The sequence below is a fragment of the Gastrolobium bilobum genome, unplaced genomic scaffold (assembly GCF_033153095.1).
Source record: "Gastrolobium bilobum isolate Gb01-03AN ecotype WA unplaced genomic scaffold, APGP_CSIRO_Gbil_v1 utg23001, whole genome shotgun sequence".
Taxonomy (NCBI): domain Eukaryota; kingdom Viridiplantae; phylum Streptophyta; class Magnoliopsida; order Fabales; family Fabaceae; genus Gastrolobium; species Gastrolobium bilobum.
This window is the reverse complement of record NW_026899448.1, coordinates 13,785-31,394: the sequence shown is the minus strand read 5'-3', so window position 1 is coordinate 31,394 and position 17,610 is coordinate 13,785. Positions and strand designations below refer to the sequence as shown.

The 17,610-nt window shown below is 32.8% G+C and overlaps 3 protein-coding genes across 4 annotated transcripts; 1 reads left to right on the top strand and 2 right to left on the bottom strand.

Annotated features, from left to right (window-relative positions):
* The first annotated feature begins 1,883 nt into the window (after nucleotides 1–1,883).
* Nucleotides 1,884–5,631, top strand: LOC133290487 (AT-hook motif nuclear-localized protein 5-like). Its single transcript, XM_061488572.1, has 5 exons — nucleotides 1,884–3,012; nucleotides 3,771–3,838; nucleotides 4,528–4,659; nucleotides 4,744–4,902; nucleotides 5,206–5,631. Exons 1-5 carry the CDS (start codon nucleotides 2,553–2,555, stop codon nucleotides 5,434–5,436), a joined length of 1,050 nt encoding a protein of 349 aa, XP_061344556.1. The 5' UTR covers nucleotides 1,884–2,552; the 3' UTR covers nucleotides 5,437–5,631.
* A 1,377-nt stretch (nucleotides 5,632–7,008) lies between these two features.
* On the bottom strand, nucleotides 7,009–9,018 carry LOC133290491 (probable glutathione peroxidase 8). Of its 2 annotated transcripts, none has more exons than XM_061488579.1 (6): nucleotides 8,675–8,871; nucleotides 8,507–8,583; nucleotides 8,237–8,298; nucleotides 7,954–8,072; nucleotides 7,434–7,601; nucleotides 7,009–7,338 (listed from the first exon to the last, which is right to left on the bottom strand). In XM_061488579.1, the coding sequence occupies exons 1-6, from the start codon at nucleotides 8,690–8,692 to the stop codon at nucleotides 7,306–7,308; spliced, it is 477 nt and encodes a 158-aa protein (XP_061344563.1). In that variant the 5' UTR covers nucleotides 8,693–8,871; the 3' UTR covers nucleotides 7,009–7,305. The 2 variants fall into 2 exon arrangements, with proteins under 2 accessions (XP_061344563.1, XP_061344562.1); XM_061488578.1 differs by lacking the exon at nucleotides 8,675–8,871 and adding an exon at nucleotides 8,890–9,018 and having other exon boundaries at nucleotides 7,011–7,338.
* A 6,302-nt stretch (nucleotides 9,019–15,320) lies between these two features.
* LOC133290484 (probable phospholipid hydroperoxide glutathione peroxidase) lies at nucleotides 15,321–17,610 on the bottom strand. Its single transcript, XM_061488568.1, has 6 exons — nucleotides 17,331–17,610; nucleotides 17,187–17,263; nucleotides 16,817–16,878; nucleotides 16,361–16,479; nucleotides 15,677–15,844; nucleotides 15,321–15,585 (listed from the first exon to the last, which is right to left on the bottom strand). Exons 1-6 carry the CDS (start codon nucleotides 17,562–17,564, stop codon nucleotides 15,556–15,558), a joined length of 690 nt encoding a protein of 229 aa, XP_061344552.1. The 5' UTR covers nucleotides 17,565–17,610; the 3' UTR covers nucleotides 15,321–15,555.

Here is a 17,610-nt window from a genome sequence, read left to right as displayed (position 1 = left end):
TACATCAGCTTTCAATTTAATTCTACTAGGCTAAGCCCTCCACTTTTATAAAAAAAAAAGAAAAAAAAAAAAATCTGTCCTCTACCAAGCACTCCATCGTACCTAGGAATACACATATTCTACGCAAGTGATTGAAGCATATTTACTGTGAAGTTGAACTAGTACAGAAGAAAGGGTGCAAGTGCAACCTGCAAAAATGACGGTGCTTCGTGGAACAACGCCGTACTGTGTTTAGAAATTTTGTCCCTTACAATTTTAATGATGGATACACCATCGATTGTATATTTTAGATTTTTTTCACTTTTAAAGAGTCTTACGAGAAAAAAGTAATATTATTTTTAAAAATAAAATTAAATATATATCTAAAGTAATTTTACATGCAAAAGTTATTTTTTTATTTTTTTTGTACAAATAATGACACTGAATTTTGAATCTGTTATCTCATGTAAACTGCCTTATCCCTTATTACTAGACCAATTTTAATGACTTTATGCAAAATTTATCTAATATAAGTTCATGTCATACGATATTATAAATGCAAATTAAAGCTAACCCTATTCCATCACTATTGATTTGTATTTCAAGGGTTAAAATCCACTCACATAACCTCACATCATATGAAAAGATTTTAATCGTATTTCACCATATTTTAGCCTAAATAAAGTCACTCTAGGTTTTTTTTATAATTTCAAAATATTATCGTTTCTACTAAAAAAAATCATTGTCATTCAATTTGATAATTTTTTCATTAAAATGTTGTTAAATATATCACAATAATATTATTTAAAATAATAGTTTAATATTTATCTGCAATCTAGATATAAAATTATCTTACACAAATATAGAGAAGTTAGCAGAGCTGCATTGTGAGAAGGAAAAAGAGAGAAAAAAAAACTCTATTCAATCCTATGTATTTATGAGGTAATTTTATCTCTAACTTGCAATGAAGATATTAAATCTTTTAGTAAATATAAACATCTAATATCAAATTCTATTTTTCTTTGCTCAATGTACCAAAATAAAGAATTATACCACAATTTACTTTTCTAACAACAAACTCTTAGACAAATAGATTACTTATTGGGTGTTGTTTGTATCTATTGCAGAAAAAAACAAGGGATTTGCTTTCATGCTGTTACAGGAGCGATGAATAGTTTTTCTGCAGAAACAAAATTATGGTGGGGCTAATTAAAAAAAAGAAAGAAATAAAATAAAAGAAAAGGGGGATTTTCGATGTATGAGCAAGATATGTTTTGATTGTTATGTTACATGACAATTGGATTTCCCAAAAAGCAATATCTTTCTTACTAATACATTGATTGTGGTGATTTTTATTTTGTTTTTTTTAAACTTTTTTAGTTAGTGGGATCCACAAATTTTTATTAGTGTAGGAATGAATTCAATTTTTCCTGTAACATAACATGTATAATTCCCTTACTTATTTATCTTCAGAACTAAAAAAAAGTTTAATTTGCAAGTAATTAAAAGTTAAAAACTCATACTCGTAGTGAAGCAAAGGCTCACAAACAATTAGAAAGGCTCACAAGTAATTAAAAGTTAAAAACTCATAAAAAGTGTTTATAAAAAAAGAAGAAGAAGAAGAAGAAAAAACTCATAAAAAGAAGTAAGAAGTGTGCATCCGAAAAAAAAAAGAAAAACAAAAAAGACATCAGTTTTGGTACTTTGGGAGGAGGGTACACTTTCCCTCCAATGCCCACAACTCTGCCGTTCCTGTTGGTCTAGTTTTGTTGTTATGTTTGCTTTTTCTGCCTTGTTGGTCAGTGACTAGTGACCACTGTACAAACAATTAAGAAAAGGGTCTTTTACTCAATGTACAGCCATCTGTTTCACACAAACACACACACACACACTTCACTAACCCACTTTAGTTCAAAAGCTCAATTTTTTATTCTATTTTATTTTATTTTTTTCCTTTTCAACTCCCAAGTCTCCCTCTTTGTCTTTTCTTCCTTTCCTTTTCCACCACCTCTTCCTACTGACTCCTGCATTCTTCTGTCAAAACCCTAGATTTCAAATCTAGGGTTTTGTTTTCTTTCCGACATGATTCTGCCCACTTGCTAGTTTGAGTTTTCTGTCTGTAATCTAAGCTTCTGATGCTACTACATTTTTTTTTCTTTTGTGACCTCTGTTATGGGTTTTCAATAGTGACCCTGTTTGAGCTCTAAAATTATGTCCTTTCTCCTTGCTACGAGTGTTTGATCTTTTGTGGGGTTCTTAGATTTGTGGAGGCGAACAAAAGCCTTGCATTCACTTCACCAAGTCTTTGAGCTTGTTGGTGAATATCTATAGAGCTACTGGGTTTTAGATCCCGTTCTCTCGTAGTTGCTTTTGTGTTAAAAATCCAATCTTTCTATCATTGATTGAGCCTTTTGCTTTTCCCCATTAGGAGTAAACCTGGTAAAACCCGTTTTAGTATCTTCACCTGTTTGGTAGCCTAAGAAGTTAGCTTTGGGTGGGTTGAGGAGGATTTTAACATAGTTGCATAGGTACCAGAATTTTTGTGTATTTCTCACAAATCTCGTAGTAAATGCATGGATGGGAGAGAAGCTATGTCATTCTCTGGTGGCCCTGCTTCATATTATATGCATAGAGGAGGTGTTGCAGGGTCTGGCTCTGGAACACAAACAGGGGGGTTCCATGCACCCCATGGTTTCAGAGCTTTGTCAAACGCTGGCTTTCCAGCTCAGTCTAATCCCCGGGATCAGGGTGGTTCTGTTGGTTCTAGTTCAACTTTTTCAGTAGAGCCTCAAACTCGTGCCAATTTTAGTCACGGTATTAGCATTGGAGCCTCTTCTGGGGTACCTTCAGGTGAGCCTGTGAAAAAGAAAAGAGGGAGACCTCGTAAATATGGTCCTGATGGACAAGTTTCTTTGAGACTGTCTCCAATGTCTGCCCCTGCTAATTCTACCCCAGGTTCAATCACAACTTCCAATAAAAGGGGTAGAGGGCGCCCACCTGGGTCTGGAAGGAAGCAACAACTAGCAGCTCTAGGTATATTTGTTTGAGAATTATCATTTTTTGTTGATCCTATTTGCAATGTGGTTAATAGTTTCTAGATGCATGGAAATTTGCTCTTCAGTATTTGACTATTTGTGCTTTGATTTCAGTGCAGAAGTAGATGAAATGTTTAAATTCCTGATAAATATCCTGTTGAGATTTATGCTATTAAACTTTCATTTTGTTATCATTATGATCTACACTACAGTACAGGTGGTGAATGGCTGTGTTTACATATTGCTAAAATCTGTTTTAAAATGCATTATTTTGCGTTGGTGTTATTTTTCCTTTTCTAGACACATTATCTTTGACTTTTCTGTTTTCTAATTCTTTGCCATTATTTGTTCTAAGTTGGTGGTTAACCAATGCCAGATTATTGACATTCTATAATTTGGTTTCTTTTCATATGATAACTTGATAGTCGTGAATCCTGAAGTAAACGTAGTTGCCATAAATGGATTTCCTGGACATATATAAGACTGGTTAAGCTGAGGCAATTATACAGAAACGGGTAGCAATTATTATGATTCCTGGTGTTGAGCTTGTGTACTGACTGCAATAATCACTTGGCAGTCCTGGATTTAAAATTCATGAAAAATTAGACACTAGAGTTTGCACTTTTCCCTTATCCTTCTAATGCAACTGTTTTCTGTTTGTTTGGTGGTAACCCGTGGTATTAACAAGTAATATTATCTTCATTTATTTGTTTCAAAGTGTTCGGAATTTTAACATATTTGTTTATCACCTAGTAGGTGAATGGATGAATAGTTCAGCAGGGCAGGCCTTTTCACCTCATGTTATCACTATTGGAGTTGGGGAGGTAGCTATATATTCTTCCAGTTCATAAGCAATATAGATTTTGCGCTCTTATTTAGTTTTCTTATTCTTATTCTTGAATGCGAAGATGTTGTGGGCATGTATACCTCTAAAGAGGATGAATTTGTCGTAAATGTTGGTTTGCTCTTGGCGGGCAAATTTTAATGGCCTATTGTTCTAGTAGCACTAAAACCATTGTTGATATCAACATAGGATAACAAAATGATTCTCTGGATTTAGAAAATTTGCTTTCAGTGATTTTAGAGAAGAATATTCCAGGCTCCATCCATACAGATCTAAAATGCGTATCTTTAGAAAAACAATAATGGGGAGAGAAATTATTCCTTTTTTTTAAAGTGTGCTTCTCCATTTCTATTCAGGATAATATTTATATGATAGTTCTCATAGATGATTTATATAATTGGAAATCACTGAATGCACACATGGACGGAGTTGTCACATAGACTGGGTTTATCAACAGAATATAAAGTGGAGGAGATTACTCGCACATAAAGATGGTTGTTGCTTGCATGCACCACTGATGATACTACTTGATAGAGTCATCTAATTTCGATTTGAGTTTTCAAATAATAAGCACAATTACTTTATTCATCGTGTAAACCTTAAAGATTCGTGCTTATTGTTGCACATTAATTCAGAAGTTCCTTGAATGATAGATTTTCATTGTTTTAGGACATTGTAGCAAAGTTACTGTCATTATCACAGCAGAGACCAAGGGCTCTGTGCATCATGTCGGGCACTGGGACAGTTTCTTCAGTTACTCTGCGACAACCTGCTACTACCAATGCCAGTATAACTTATGAGGTTAAAGCACTAATTAGTACTGCTTAGTGTGCCTAAGGTTGGTTCTTATAGTGTATTACAAAACTTACTTTTTAACTTTTGCAGGGTCGATTCCAAATATTATGCTTGTCTGGTTCTTACCTGGTTGCTGAAGAGGGTGGACCCTCAAATAGAACAGGCGGCCTAAGTGTTTCCCTTTCTAGCCCTGATGGTCATGTTATTGGTGGCGCTGTTGCTATGCTTATTGCTGGAAGCCCAGTGCAGGTATATTCTTGATTTACCTAAAACTTACCATATCCTTGAAATGCTGGTTATTCTTATTTTTACATGTTTAATAATGCTGGAACAATATGTTAAAACAAATACAAGGATTTTTGAATGAGTTGAGGCAACAGAGATAGGGATGCTAATATGGTTTTGGTGTTATTCATACTTGTATAGTTTTCCTGATAAGCTTATGGGTTGGTAGGGATGTTCAATAATACTTCACAGTTTTCTGCATCATAGGATCCTTCCCATTAACCCAAAAAGAAGTAGATATACTAATGAAGCCTTTGCTTGGTGCAGGTGGTAGTGTGCAGTTTTGTATATGGTGGCTCTAAGACAAAGACTAAGCAAGGGACCACTAACCAAGATGAAAGTTCTGAGCCTCATCACAGTGACAAGTTAGGTTCTCCAGCTAGTGCTCCACCTAGTCAGAACTACATGCCTTCTGCAACAAGCATGTGGCATGGATCACGACCAGCAGAGTTGAAAAGCCCGCACACACATACTGGCATTGACTTGACACGCGGGTGAAATTTCATTTTGGAAGAGACATTGCAGTTTTGTATATACCTGTTGTTGTAAATGAACTTGAGTTTGTGAGCATTGTGACTCTACTTGTTATCCCCATTGGTGGCTGACAAGTTTGCACTAACATATGCTGTGAAACAAATGATTCATTCAGGGTTATCAAGAAATTTATGGATGAAAGTTATCAAGTACACTACATTACTCTAGAGTCCAAACCATCTCGTGTTGATTCCATAAAAAGGTTATGCTTGATTTGGTTCAATCCCTCACTAATATTATATAGCCACACAGTGATGATGCTACTTACATCATTATTGCTTTTTCTAACCCCTGGTGTGTAAATCAGCTTTTCGATTCCTCATTACAGAAACGGAAGAATCATCTCAGCATAATTTAAACATTCATATATAGACGCAATGCGACTATCATGTTCCATTATATCTTATAATTTACGGAGTGATTGTGATGTCATTTTGGACTAATGTGGTATCTGCTGGAATGAACCAAGACTAATAGACTATCGACCACTACCTCGACTAACACGTATCTTATTATTTTTTAAACTTCTTTTTAATCTATTATGTTTTTCGTTGATTTGTTAATTTTGTAATGCGTTAATTAATTATTTGTACATAAATTTGCCAATTTGGTAACCTGATGAAGGCAACAATGCTTAAAGGAAACGATTAGTTGTCCCAAGTTTATAAGAACCACTCTTGTCAATATATTTTAGTAATTGATTTGGACTATTTTTTTAAAATAGCAAGTGCATGTTCGATTACTTATTACTTTGGGAAAACAATTTTTTTTCTTTAAGTTATCTCATACTGTTCTTTAAAAAATCGACCTCCCCACCCCACCCCAAAAAAAAAAAAAAAAAAAAATAATTCAAATACATATTATTTGATTTAAAACAATACAAAAGTATATTTAATTATTTGATTCATCATGGTAAAAAAAAAACGAAAAAAAAAAAAAAAACGAACAAAAGATTAGGGCTGAGAAGTAAGAATCTTTTCTTTTATTTTCTTTTCGAAACGATTTCATTTTATAGATAAATTGCACATTGACTCTGTGATTTAGCCTCTTATATTTTTCATAAATAAGCTTTAATTTTTCTAACACACAATAACCCTTAAATTATGGTACAAATATAATTCAACAAAAAAATTTAAACTTTTAAGTGATGAACCTTCAATAATTTTATATTATATTTCTTTTTAGCATATCCCCTCACGTAAAAGCGCCTTTGAACTTAAAAGCATAAATATTGTATATACCCATTTTTTGGTGCTACCTTGTCTTTGATCTAATTCCACTATAAAGAGGGGTGGTAAAAATCGAAGTCATGACTCATTGATTACCTTATTTCTAATACCATATAAATAACCAATTCAATTCAAATATTTAAGCTTATAAATAATGGACTTCTAATGATTTTATATTATATCTTTTTAAGATAGCTGAGGCTGCTTTCTTATATGAAGTTGTTCCTCAACTCTTCAAGGTTGGAACTCACATTTTAAAATATGTGAAAATGGGAATGATTTGATCATATTTCTATTATTATTGAACTTTTATAATATTTGACATAAAGGAAGTTGATTGTTATAATTTAACTGAAAAAAAAAAGAATTTCTTATGAAAACTGGGGGTAGGGATGATTCAAGCTAATGACTATTTATTTGGTCCAAAAAAACTAACTTCATCATTATTCCAGGTTGGTTCATCCCAATAAAACCAGGCACGATAAGCAGGTCTTGTTCAGTTTGGCAAAAAGCTTTATCCACAAAATTAAGACTTGGCAAAGGAAACACAAAAAAGACAAGAACAGATGCTTAGACATGCTCGTGCATCCTTGCATTCATAGTTTCATACAATACCAAGTAGCTTACGGATGTCTCTCTGCAATACAATAAAAGATGCCATAAGAATTACAAAGGCAGCATAAACCATTTGAATTTCTAGAATAATAAATATTATGACGTTACTGTCTTTACCTCAAGGCTAAGAGGAGAAGTCGTGGGATAATAACGATCCACCACTTGCCCATCCTTGTCAACCAAAAACTTTGCAAAGTTCCACTGAATATCATCACCAAAAAATCCCCACTTTCCTAACTTTAAGAATTTATACAAAGGAGCAGAATTGTCCCCATTCACTTCAATCTATCACAATATAACAGAGGAGGTGAATTTATGATTCCTTGCATGTCACAGTTCTTCAATGAATTTAGCACAAGTTAACACACAATAGCAGTAATCAAATTATCTTTATCCAATTAACTATAATTAGTCAAGCAGCATTTTAAGTTCATAGTTGTTGAGTCTCTAAAGCACATGAAAATATCATATATGTGATCTTGTTTCCAATACACATGGCAAATCACTAAACATAAGGCAAAGGCACAAAATCTCTAGCATAGGTATCTCAAAGAAATTGGAACTTGGAAGAGAACATTTGAATAAAATTTAATGGTGACTAAAACAAAGCTTTCCAAGCTTATATGTTCAACACTACCTTATCAAAAATGGGGAATTCTGATTTGAAGCGTGTGCAGACGAACTCCACAATTTGATCATTGCTTCCGGGTTCTTCATCCCCAAATTGATTACATGGAAATGCCAGAATCTCCAGGCCTAATCAAACAATCCAACTCAGTCAACAGGGTTCCTCCTTTTAAGGTAATAAGATTAACACAAGCCCAAATCTTAAAGAGGAACATTAACAAGCAACCTGCATATATGATATTTATAGTTTGAAATGACATACATGAAACAATAAAAGTATTATAATTACAAACCTTTGTCTTTGTACTTCTCATATAGTTGATTCAACTCCACATAGTTTGAGTTGGTCATGCCACTGCCTCCATCCCAAACAAACAAGAATTATAAATATTTTCACATTTATGAGAATTTCAAAACAGTTTAAAAATCAATAAATTCCTGCTGAAACGTTTTTTTTTTTTTTTATTATTTTATTTTATTTAGTACATAATTGGGGCTAGAACACCGAAAAGTTTATATATATATATGAGATGAGATATAAAAAGTAAAGCAGAGAGGGAAACCATTTGGAAGCAACATTGGCAATTAGCAGGACTTTTCCCTTGTAAGTGGCAAGATCTACATCATCACCCTTAGCATCCTGCAAGTGAATGGACAAAAATTGCAACAGAATATTTAATAATCACGAATTGACATCGTGATACATATTTTCCTAAGGCATACATAAACACCTTCATCCTTGATAGCATAGACTGCTAAGTTGATATGGTTGGGTTGGTCAAATACATATTCTAAGCAAAAAAGAAAAAGAAACATTGTAATAGAATAAAAAGTTCCGATTTAAGGTAATAGTCCTAGACCTAGTTTATCGAAATCAGTCAAAGCAGAAAGAGAGAAAAACCGGATAAGATGAAGCATGTTAGATGAAAGAGAAAAAGCAGACAACCTTGACGGAAAAATCGTACACGGACTTTGGATCTTTGCTGGCTTCGGTGCTCATGATTGTGGACGCTAACCAGAGAAGAGAGTAACTACAGTTAAGACTCCGAAAGTAAATAAATTTTATTCCGTAACATTTAATATATATTGCTTTACATATTATACAATGGGTTTACTGTTTGTTTAAAATGACGTGATTTCAGATTTAAACAATAAAAAATTATAATAATAAAGAATAATATAATTTTATAATATATTAAAATTATAAAGATACATTTTTCTCAATTCGGACGAAATTACATTATATTTGACTTATTGGAAATAATTTATTTTTATCGACTGCAGAAATATTAAACTTATAATAAATTAAGGATTAATGTTTCTTATATTATAATTTTTTTTATTTTTTACTTATATAAAAATATGTGGAGTTCATAATTTTTTTCTAACTTCTCTTCACATGGATCCTTCGTACTTTTTTTTTTTAATACAAGGGGTCCTTCGTACTTTTAAGTATAAATAAAGGGTTTTATAAGAGTTATGTTGTAGAAAAAGTGATTGTGTAATGTTATAGAGATTCGTTTTGCGTGCCATAATTTTTTTTTTCTTTTTTTTCAAAAAGTGTGGGCTCCACAAAATATTATGTGTGTAGAAAAGTTTGTTGTGTCATATTAAATGATAAATGCAAATCCCATAAGTATAAGATAAAAGCAGCTTCTATAACATAACATAATAATCATTAATCACTGCCACACATTATTCATCGCTTTTATTATAATTATCTTTCTAACGCCATAGTTGACTTACCCTCCGTTACACGGACACGCGGAAATTTCTCAAATTTACGTGTCGGACACGTCTGACACGGACACGCTCGGACACGCGTCCGACACGCGGTCAACATTTGGGGACATGCGGTCAACTCTCCGACACGTTCTGACACGCGGTCAATATTTGAGGACACGCTCGGACACGTTTTTTTTTTTTTTTTTTTTAAATCTTAACTTTATTTTGTTAACTAAATATAAAAGAAATAATTTATAAATTAATTTTTTTCTGTTATAAAATTTGACATTAAAAATTAACAAACTACGAAAAATTATTTATATTTATATTTATGTTATGAAATTTAAATATTTAATTGGTTATATGACTTATTATGGACTCTTATATGTATTAAATATAAATCATATTATATATATTAAAAAATTTATTTAATATCAAAATGTGTCCCAACGTGTCCAAATATGACATTTTTTAGAATTAACGTGTCGGCGTGTCGTGTCGTGTCGTGTCCCGTGTCCGTGTCCGTGCATCATAGGACTTACCTATTCAATTAGAGAGGATTAGGACATAGGAGGGGGAAACCTCTCAATTTAGGCCTTTTTACCTTTTTGTCCCTCATTAATTAATTAATAATCATTTTATTCTTTATTGTAAACTATCTACCAATCTGCTCCTCTTTAATCGATTAACTTGAATATTTAATCGATTAAATGAGTGACTCGAGATTTAATCGATTAAATCTCCCAATTTAATCGATTAAAGATTTAATATGCACCCTTAGTCGTCGTTGAAGAAGTCTGATTTAATCGATTAAGAGGGAGATTTAATCGATTAAATCTTCAAGTCAACTATTTTTCCCAGTTTTGACCATTTAATTGATTAAAACTTCAATTTAATCGATTAAAAAGAGACAGATTGGTAGATAATTTTGAATAAGGGACAAAATAGTTATTAATTAATTAATGAAGGGCAAAAGGGTCAAAAAGCCTCTCAATTTAGTATAACCTTTGTTTTAGACTTTATTTATAGTTTAAAAAAAAGATTCGTTTTTTCTGCAGTTAGTGTAGATAAGTTATATGCAGTAAGCTCACTAGTCACTACGACATTATTTTGGGGCAGAAATCATGGTATTTTTATAATTTTAATTTATTTCAGAGTTATTATAGTATTTATAATTATAATTTTTTAATCTTTCAATACCAAAACGACGCAGTTTTGAGATTAAATGCAGATAATTTATCTGCAATAACTGCAGAAATATTTTTCTACAATGGGGAAATTGTTTGTCATGTTACATGACAAGAAATCAATTTCTTACATACACAATTCAAGTTGGGTCTCACTTTTGATTTTTTTTTCTCACTCCACTATTTAACGGACCCCACATATATTATAAATATATAGAAAAATAGTTTCTTGTCATGTAACATGATAAAAACAAAGGGTTCACTTTTTCTGTAGTTACTGCAGATAACTTATCTGCAGTAGTAAGCATAATACGACGTTGTTTTGGGGCGGAAATCATGTTGTTTTTGTAATTTTAATTTATTTTAGGGTTATTATTGTCTTTATAATTATAACTATTTAATTTTGTAATCCCAAAATGACGTCGTTTTGGAAATAAATGCAGATAATTTATCTGTAGTAACTGCAAAATTATTATTCTAAAAAACAAAACCCAAAACCAATATATCAAAAGTTTATCCCCTCAAACGTAGTGTTTGTTTAGTATATCTTAATTGGGATATGATATTTTACTTATCATTTTTTTTTGTCTACCTTTGCCTACCATTCTCCAACATCGTTAGATTATAATATCAATAAGAGAGAAATATAAATGTTAGTTAAGATTCTGATATAATAGTGTTTTAGTATGGTAGGCAAAGGTAGTCAGAAAAAGAGATAGGTAGAATAACATATCCCATCTTATTTTTAACTTTTCTTCTCTTTAAAAATATAAATTTAATCAAATATATTTTTATAAAAGTTCTTATAATAGAAAGAAATTTTTTTATAATGAAAAAAAAAATTAAAAGCTCTCAAAAGAATATTTTTTTAAGATGATTGTCAGCTTTTTTGACTTCTCACATTTATTTTATAGTTTTGGCTTTTTGACCCTTTTGCCCCTCATTAAATAATTAATAACCAATTTGCCCCTCCCCCAGAACTATCCACCATCCTGCCCCCATTTAGTCGATTAAGTTGCACTTTTAATCGACTAACTGGGCAAAACTCAGAAATCATGAAACACGAATTTTAGTCGACTAAATACTCACCTTAATCGACTACATTCGTTGCACTTTTAGTCGACTAAGTCCATTATTTAGTCGACTAAATGTCGCAGATCAGGTTTTTTAGAACCCCCCATTTTGCAAAGGGGGTTATTTTCAAACCCTAATCGACTAAATCGCTCAATTTCGTCCCCTCTCTCCAACTAAGTCTGAATCTCAACCCTTGAAGGTGCGATTGAAGCATCATTGGTTCACACTTGTGAAATCGACATTTAGGTAACGTTTTCTGACTTGCATTTGGTTTTAGGTTTAGGTTTTTTTTTTTTTCTCCATGCATTTGATTTCTGTTTGCGGTTTTGTGGATTTAGGTTAGGGGTAGGGTGTTAAGTTTGTTGTGATGGTGAGGGTTAGGGTTGATGTGGTACATTAGGCTTAAGGTTAGGGTTTATGTTGCTGTTTTGTTTGGGTTGTAGTGTTAGGGTTGATGTTTTTATGTTAGGGGCTAGGAATGGTTTTTTGTGATGTGCTAGGGTTAGGGTTTCTGTTTTAGGATTAGGGTTAGGGTTTGGGGTGCTGTTTTTGATTGGGTTTGGGGTTTACGTTTCCTGTTTTTATGGTATGGTATAGGTATAGGGTTTGTTTTCTGTTTTATTTTAGGATTAGGTTTTGTTTTTTATATTGAATTTTAAATTTTTTGATATTGTTATTGTTCATTGATATTGTTTCCACTTGCATTGTAGGTACAGTTGTTCCCATGGCTGGCCGTAGAAGATCGTCTAGCATTGGAAATGAGAGACGACAGAAGCTACGACAAGACCGTCCGTCTTCGTCAAGGCCACAAGAGAAAGAGCCCGCTCCTGTCGACCTCCCATTCGGATACTTGTTCGAGAATGACCCCGTGGTTCATGAATCATTTGTCCGTGACTTTGTTAACCGACCCATATGTGGGGCCAAATCACTTGATACAGCCTTTTTTGAACAAGAAGGTTTTAACATTGTGAGGTGGTTGGAGGAATCACATCTTAGGACCTTGGCTGAACTGTCGTGTTCATATTCTGAGCTGCATGTACGAGCCTTCTACCATGTTTGGACTTGAGCTCATCTTTCACACGAATTTTGGGGGTAGGAATCAGATTTTAGGGTTTTGGGTTCGGATTTGGGGGAAACAATTGAGAAATAAAGGGAAATGACAATGATTTCACAATTACTATGCCTTAGAGGTGGTGGGATGAAATGGAAGGGTGATTGGAAGGATCACAACTGACAAACAAGAGAAAGAGGAGTTTTGATTTCGAATATAATGAAAATGAGATCGAGAGAGGTCTGGATATAGGGTTTTCTGCGACATTTAGTCGACTAAATAATGGACTTAGTCGACTAAAAGTGCAACGAATGTAGTCGATTAAGGTGAGTATTTAGTCGACTAAATTTCGCGTTTCATGATTTCTGAGTTTTGCCCATTTAGTCGATTAAAAGTGCAACTTAATCGACTAAATGGGGGCAGGATGGTGGATAGTTCCAGGAGGGGCAAATTGGTTATTAATTATTTAATGAGGGACAAAAGGGTCAAAAAGCCTTATAGTTTTACTCTTATTCTAAATTTATATTTATAAATTTTATCTTTTACTTTAATCATTCTTTCTAATAATAAATTATCTTATCTTCCCTCCTTCAAAACATTGAACAACTTTGTATAATCATCAAATATATTTTATCTTTATTTTTTATTTTTATTTTTATTTTAACTTCAAATAGTTTTTAACTAAAATAATAATATGCCAAACACACTCTTAGCCTTCAAACTTATTTTTTTTTTTGGTGAAATCAAACTTACTTTTTTACATGTACGAAGAAACCTTCAAACCAACAAGGTGTTGGTCAAGTGGAAGCATGCTTGGTCTCCGTAAGGTGGAGGACTCAAGTTCTACACCCGAGAAGCGCATCTGTTGGGAGGGGGAGTACCTTTGTTGCTCTCAGCCCCGGCCGGATTAGTCCTAAAGGATGAAAAAAAAAAAAAAACCTTCAAGAATTTCAAATCTAGATATTAAATTGACCCATTATGGAGTTAATGTAAAATTTGCATCCTTTGTCACGCATTTTTTTTTATTTCTATTGCATTTAATTATATAGTGTTGCGAAAACTTTTAAATTTAAATTTTCTTATTGAAAATGAAATACGTTATAACTTTTAATGTAATTATTAGCTAGTTTTATAATAAATATAAAAATTCATTCCAATTAAAATTATATTTATTTTCCTCTGACAAAATGGTCTTATTACATGAAAGTATCCTATTCAAAAATCTTTTAGCACCTAGGAGCTTCTCCAAATTTTGATACTATTTTTTTAAAACAGAATCAATATCGTTAAATATTTTTTTTAAAGAGTAAAGAATATCAACACATAAAACTAATGTTTGTTATAAAAAAAAAAACAAAAAAAAACTAATGTTATTAAAACCGGCCCGGTCGAGGTACTGGGTCACTGGTTCAACCAGTGGGTCATTGGTTCAACTGCATGACCCGGTGATTACATATAAATATATAATTTATATTAAAAAAATTATAAATATACTCAAATAGCTGAAAAAATAATATAAATTCTAAATATTTTATTATAAAAAATAATAAATTATACATTATTGTCTAATAAATGATCAAACAAACACATAATGCTTGTTATATTGTTGTTTCAAGTTCGGTAAACGACATATCTAACTATCAAATCAAAATTCCATGCATAGTGCATAACTGAGATGATATTAGTATTGTAGGTACATAACTTATGTAAGTCAATAAGTAACAGATCACTTAAATATGTCAATTATGATTTTTTTTTGGAAAACATTTTGTTTTTTAAAATATTTTGTTTTAAACCCGGGCCGAGTCACTGGTTAACAGGTCGGGTCACCGATTTTGATACCTGACCGATCCCATGTGATAACCAGGTCGGTCAGATGACTGGTTCACCGAATTCCGAGTCAACCCGATCGGTCCGGTCTGATTTTCACAAGTAACACCAACCATTAAGCCATTATAAGTTATAACTTATTAATTATAATTTTCTATTATTATATTTATAATGGGAAAAGTATTTAATTATTTATATTTTTGCTATAATTTTTTTTGTTACAGTCATATAAAAATAAATAAATCTCATCATGTCCCATTAATTTTTTCTCTCTCTCTTTTCATTATAATGAAACCCATTTTCTTTTATGTAAATGTGATAGAACTTTTTTTTTCTCATTTATTATATACCAAATATAAATTTTATTATGTTATTATATAACAACTTGAACCATTTTTTCATTTGATAATTACAATATATCTTAACAAATTCAAAAAACAGAAATTATTTTAAAACATGAGTTTTTCTAGATCACAAGACAAGTGGGCAAATTTTTGCGTCTAAGTTTGACCAATAAGCAAACCACTGCGTAGGGCTAAGCGAAGCCTAAGCAATCATTTACACTCATATAGTAGTAATAAGTCCACAATTTCATGAAGATGAACTATTATCAGAGATACAGGAACAACGGTTTCGGTACACATACGAAAAGGAGGAAATTGCACCAACATCCACAATACATATTTTATTCATAATAGTAGTCTAATCATTATTCATTTATTGGCAGCTCCAGTCATTCATAGCTTCATGCATCCAACAGCTTCACTAAGTCCTTCTGCAGACACCAGCAAAGGAAAAATTGTTTGTGTGAAAATTTCAAGTATGTTTAGGCAAGATTATTTGTGCCGTCATACAAATTGTCTTACCTCAATGCCTAGAGGAGAAGTTGTGGGTGCATAACGTTCAACAACATTCCCGTTTTTATCAACAAGGAACTTAGAGAAGTTCCACTTGATATCATCCCCGAAGAGTCCACCTTTGCTTGATTTTAGATACTTGTAGAGTGGATCAGCATTGCCACCATTCACATCAACCTATATTACATGCAAATAAACATGATCTTTGTATACATTTAACAATACGGTAAAAACATATGTATACGGACGAAACTGAAATATTTGTTCTTTCTAACTAGAGCATGTTCAAAACAACACCGGATCAACCAAGAATACAAAGTCTTGAAGCCAATTTTTCATCTAAGCTTCAATAGTTCATATATTAATGCATTACACAACCAGGACTTAGAGTGCAGAAGATCACGGAAGGAGTCAACTGCTCTCCTGATATAATATCTATTTTTCACACAAAGTTGATAACAGCACCCATTCAGAATATGCTCAAGGGAATCTGATTTGAGATTTGGAGGTTAACAGCAAGCACATGAGCCTCACACACAAGATTTGAGCTAAACCCCAAAAAATTGTATTTAAGGAGCTAATGCAATGATCACAGCATTTCTTCTATCAGGAATATAAGAACAGCAGGGAACTGATGTTTATGCATAAGAATGAAATCACAGGCAGTGCAGTGAGAATAAGCTAAGATTCTACCTTGTCAAAAATGGGAAACTCAGCTTTGAAGCGAGTACATGCAAACTCTTGTATCTGTTCATTAGTTCCAGGCTCCTGTGCCCCAAACTGGTTGCATGGGAATGCCAAAATTTCAAGACCTGAGTAAAGAATAACAAGTATTTTAGAAGGACGAAGCGACCCCACAATGAGTTAGTTGCTTGAAACTTAAAATAAGTGTGGTATGTATAGCCAAGTTGTCCAATTAGTCTATTAATAATGATTAATTTTCAAGGATATAAAAACACAAGCCAATATTAAGGGTTCGCAACAACCATTGTGTATAATTAATATGCAAGTACCGGTATCTGAGCGTTGACAAATACTAAGAAGAACTAAGATAACACAACAATAATGGGGACAAAAAGAAAGAAACAGAGCAGAAGGAAAACAATGGCTAAACAGCATAAGAAGTTAAGAACAGAAGAAAAGACAAACCTTTCTCTTTGTATTTCGCATACAACTGACTCAGCTCCGTGTAATTTGAATTAGTCAAGCCACTACATCAAACATTGAATGAACATCAAAATATTGCACAAAGAATTACATTGGAAGAAAATCAAGGGCAGAACTCTCGAATTTCTAAACCTTTATGACTTAACAGTGCCAGTTTTGGGGGAAAAAATAAATAAGGCAGTTCATTAGATTTGGAACCGCGTCAACATAAAGCTTGCACCTTTGAGTGAAATATTTAATCAAATTTAGGTATCCACCCTAATAAATTCACTAAAATTGAAACGAGGGTTTATTTTTCTTTTTATGGGAGGAGGGGGGGGCATGAGAAAAATGAGAAATTGTGAGAAGGTACCATTGTGAGGCAACATTGACAATCAAAAGGACCTTTCCTTTGTAGTGGCCAAGATTAACATCATTTCCTCTGGTATCCTGCAAAATCAAAGAAAAAAAGTTAATAAAATAAAGTAAAACGAATGAAAGGAGCAATATAACATACTTTAACGGTGAAATCATGGACTGATTGAGAGGTCATAGTGTGATCTGTTCGGAAAGTAAAAGACAAATGGGTTGGAGTTGAAAGAACTGGTTTGATTGGAACACTAAACAATGAAATATGATGACGATAAGGACGCGAGATGGCGTTGAGGTTGGACAGAGAACAACAAAGAGGAGCAGCTAATCTTATAGTTCTACTTCTACCCAACAACATGCGACTTGTAGAACAAAACATTGGGAAGCCAACAATTTTATAGCGTCCTTCTTCCTCGTACACCTAC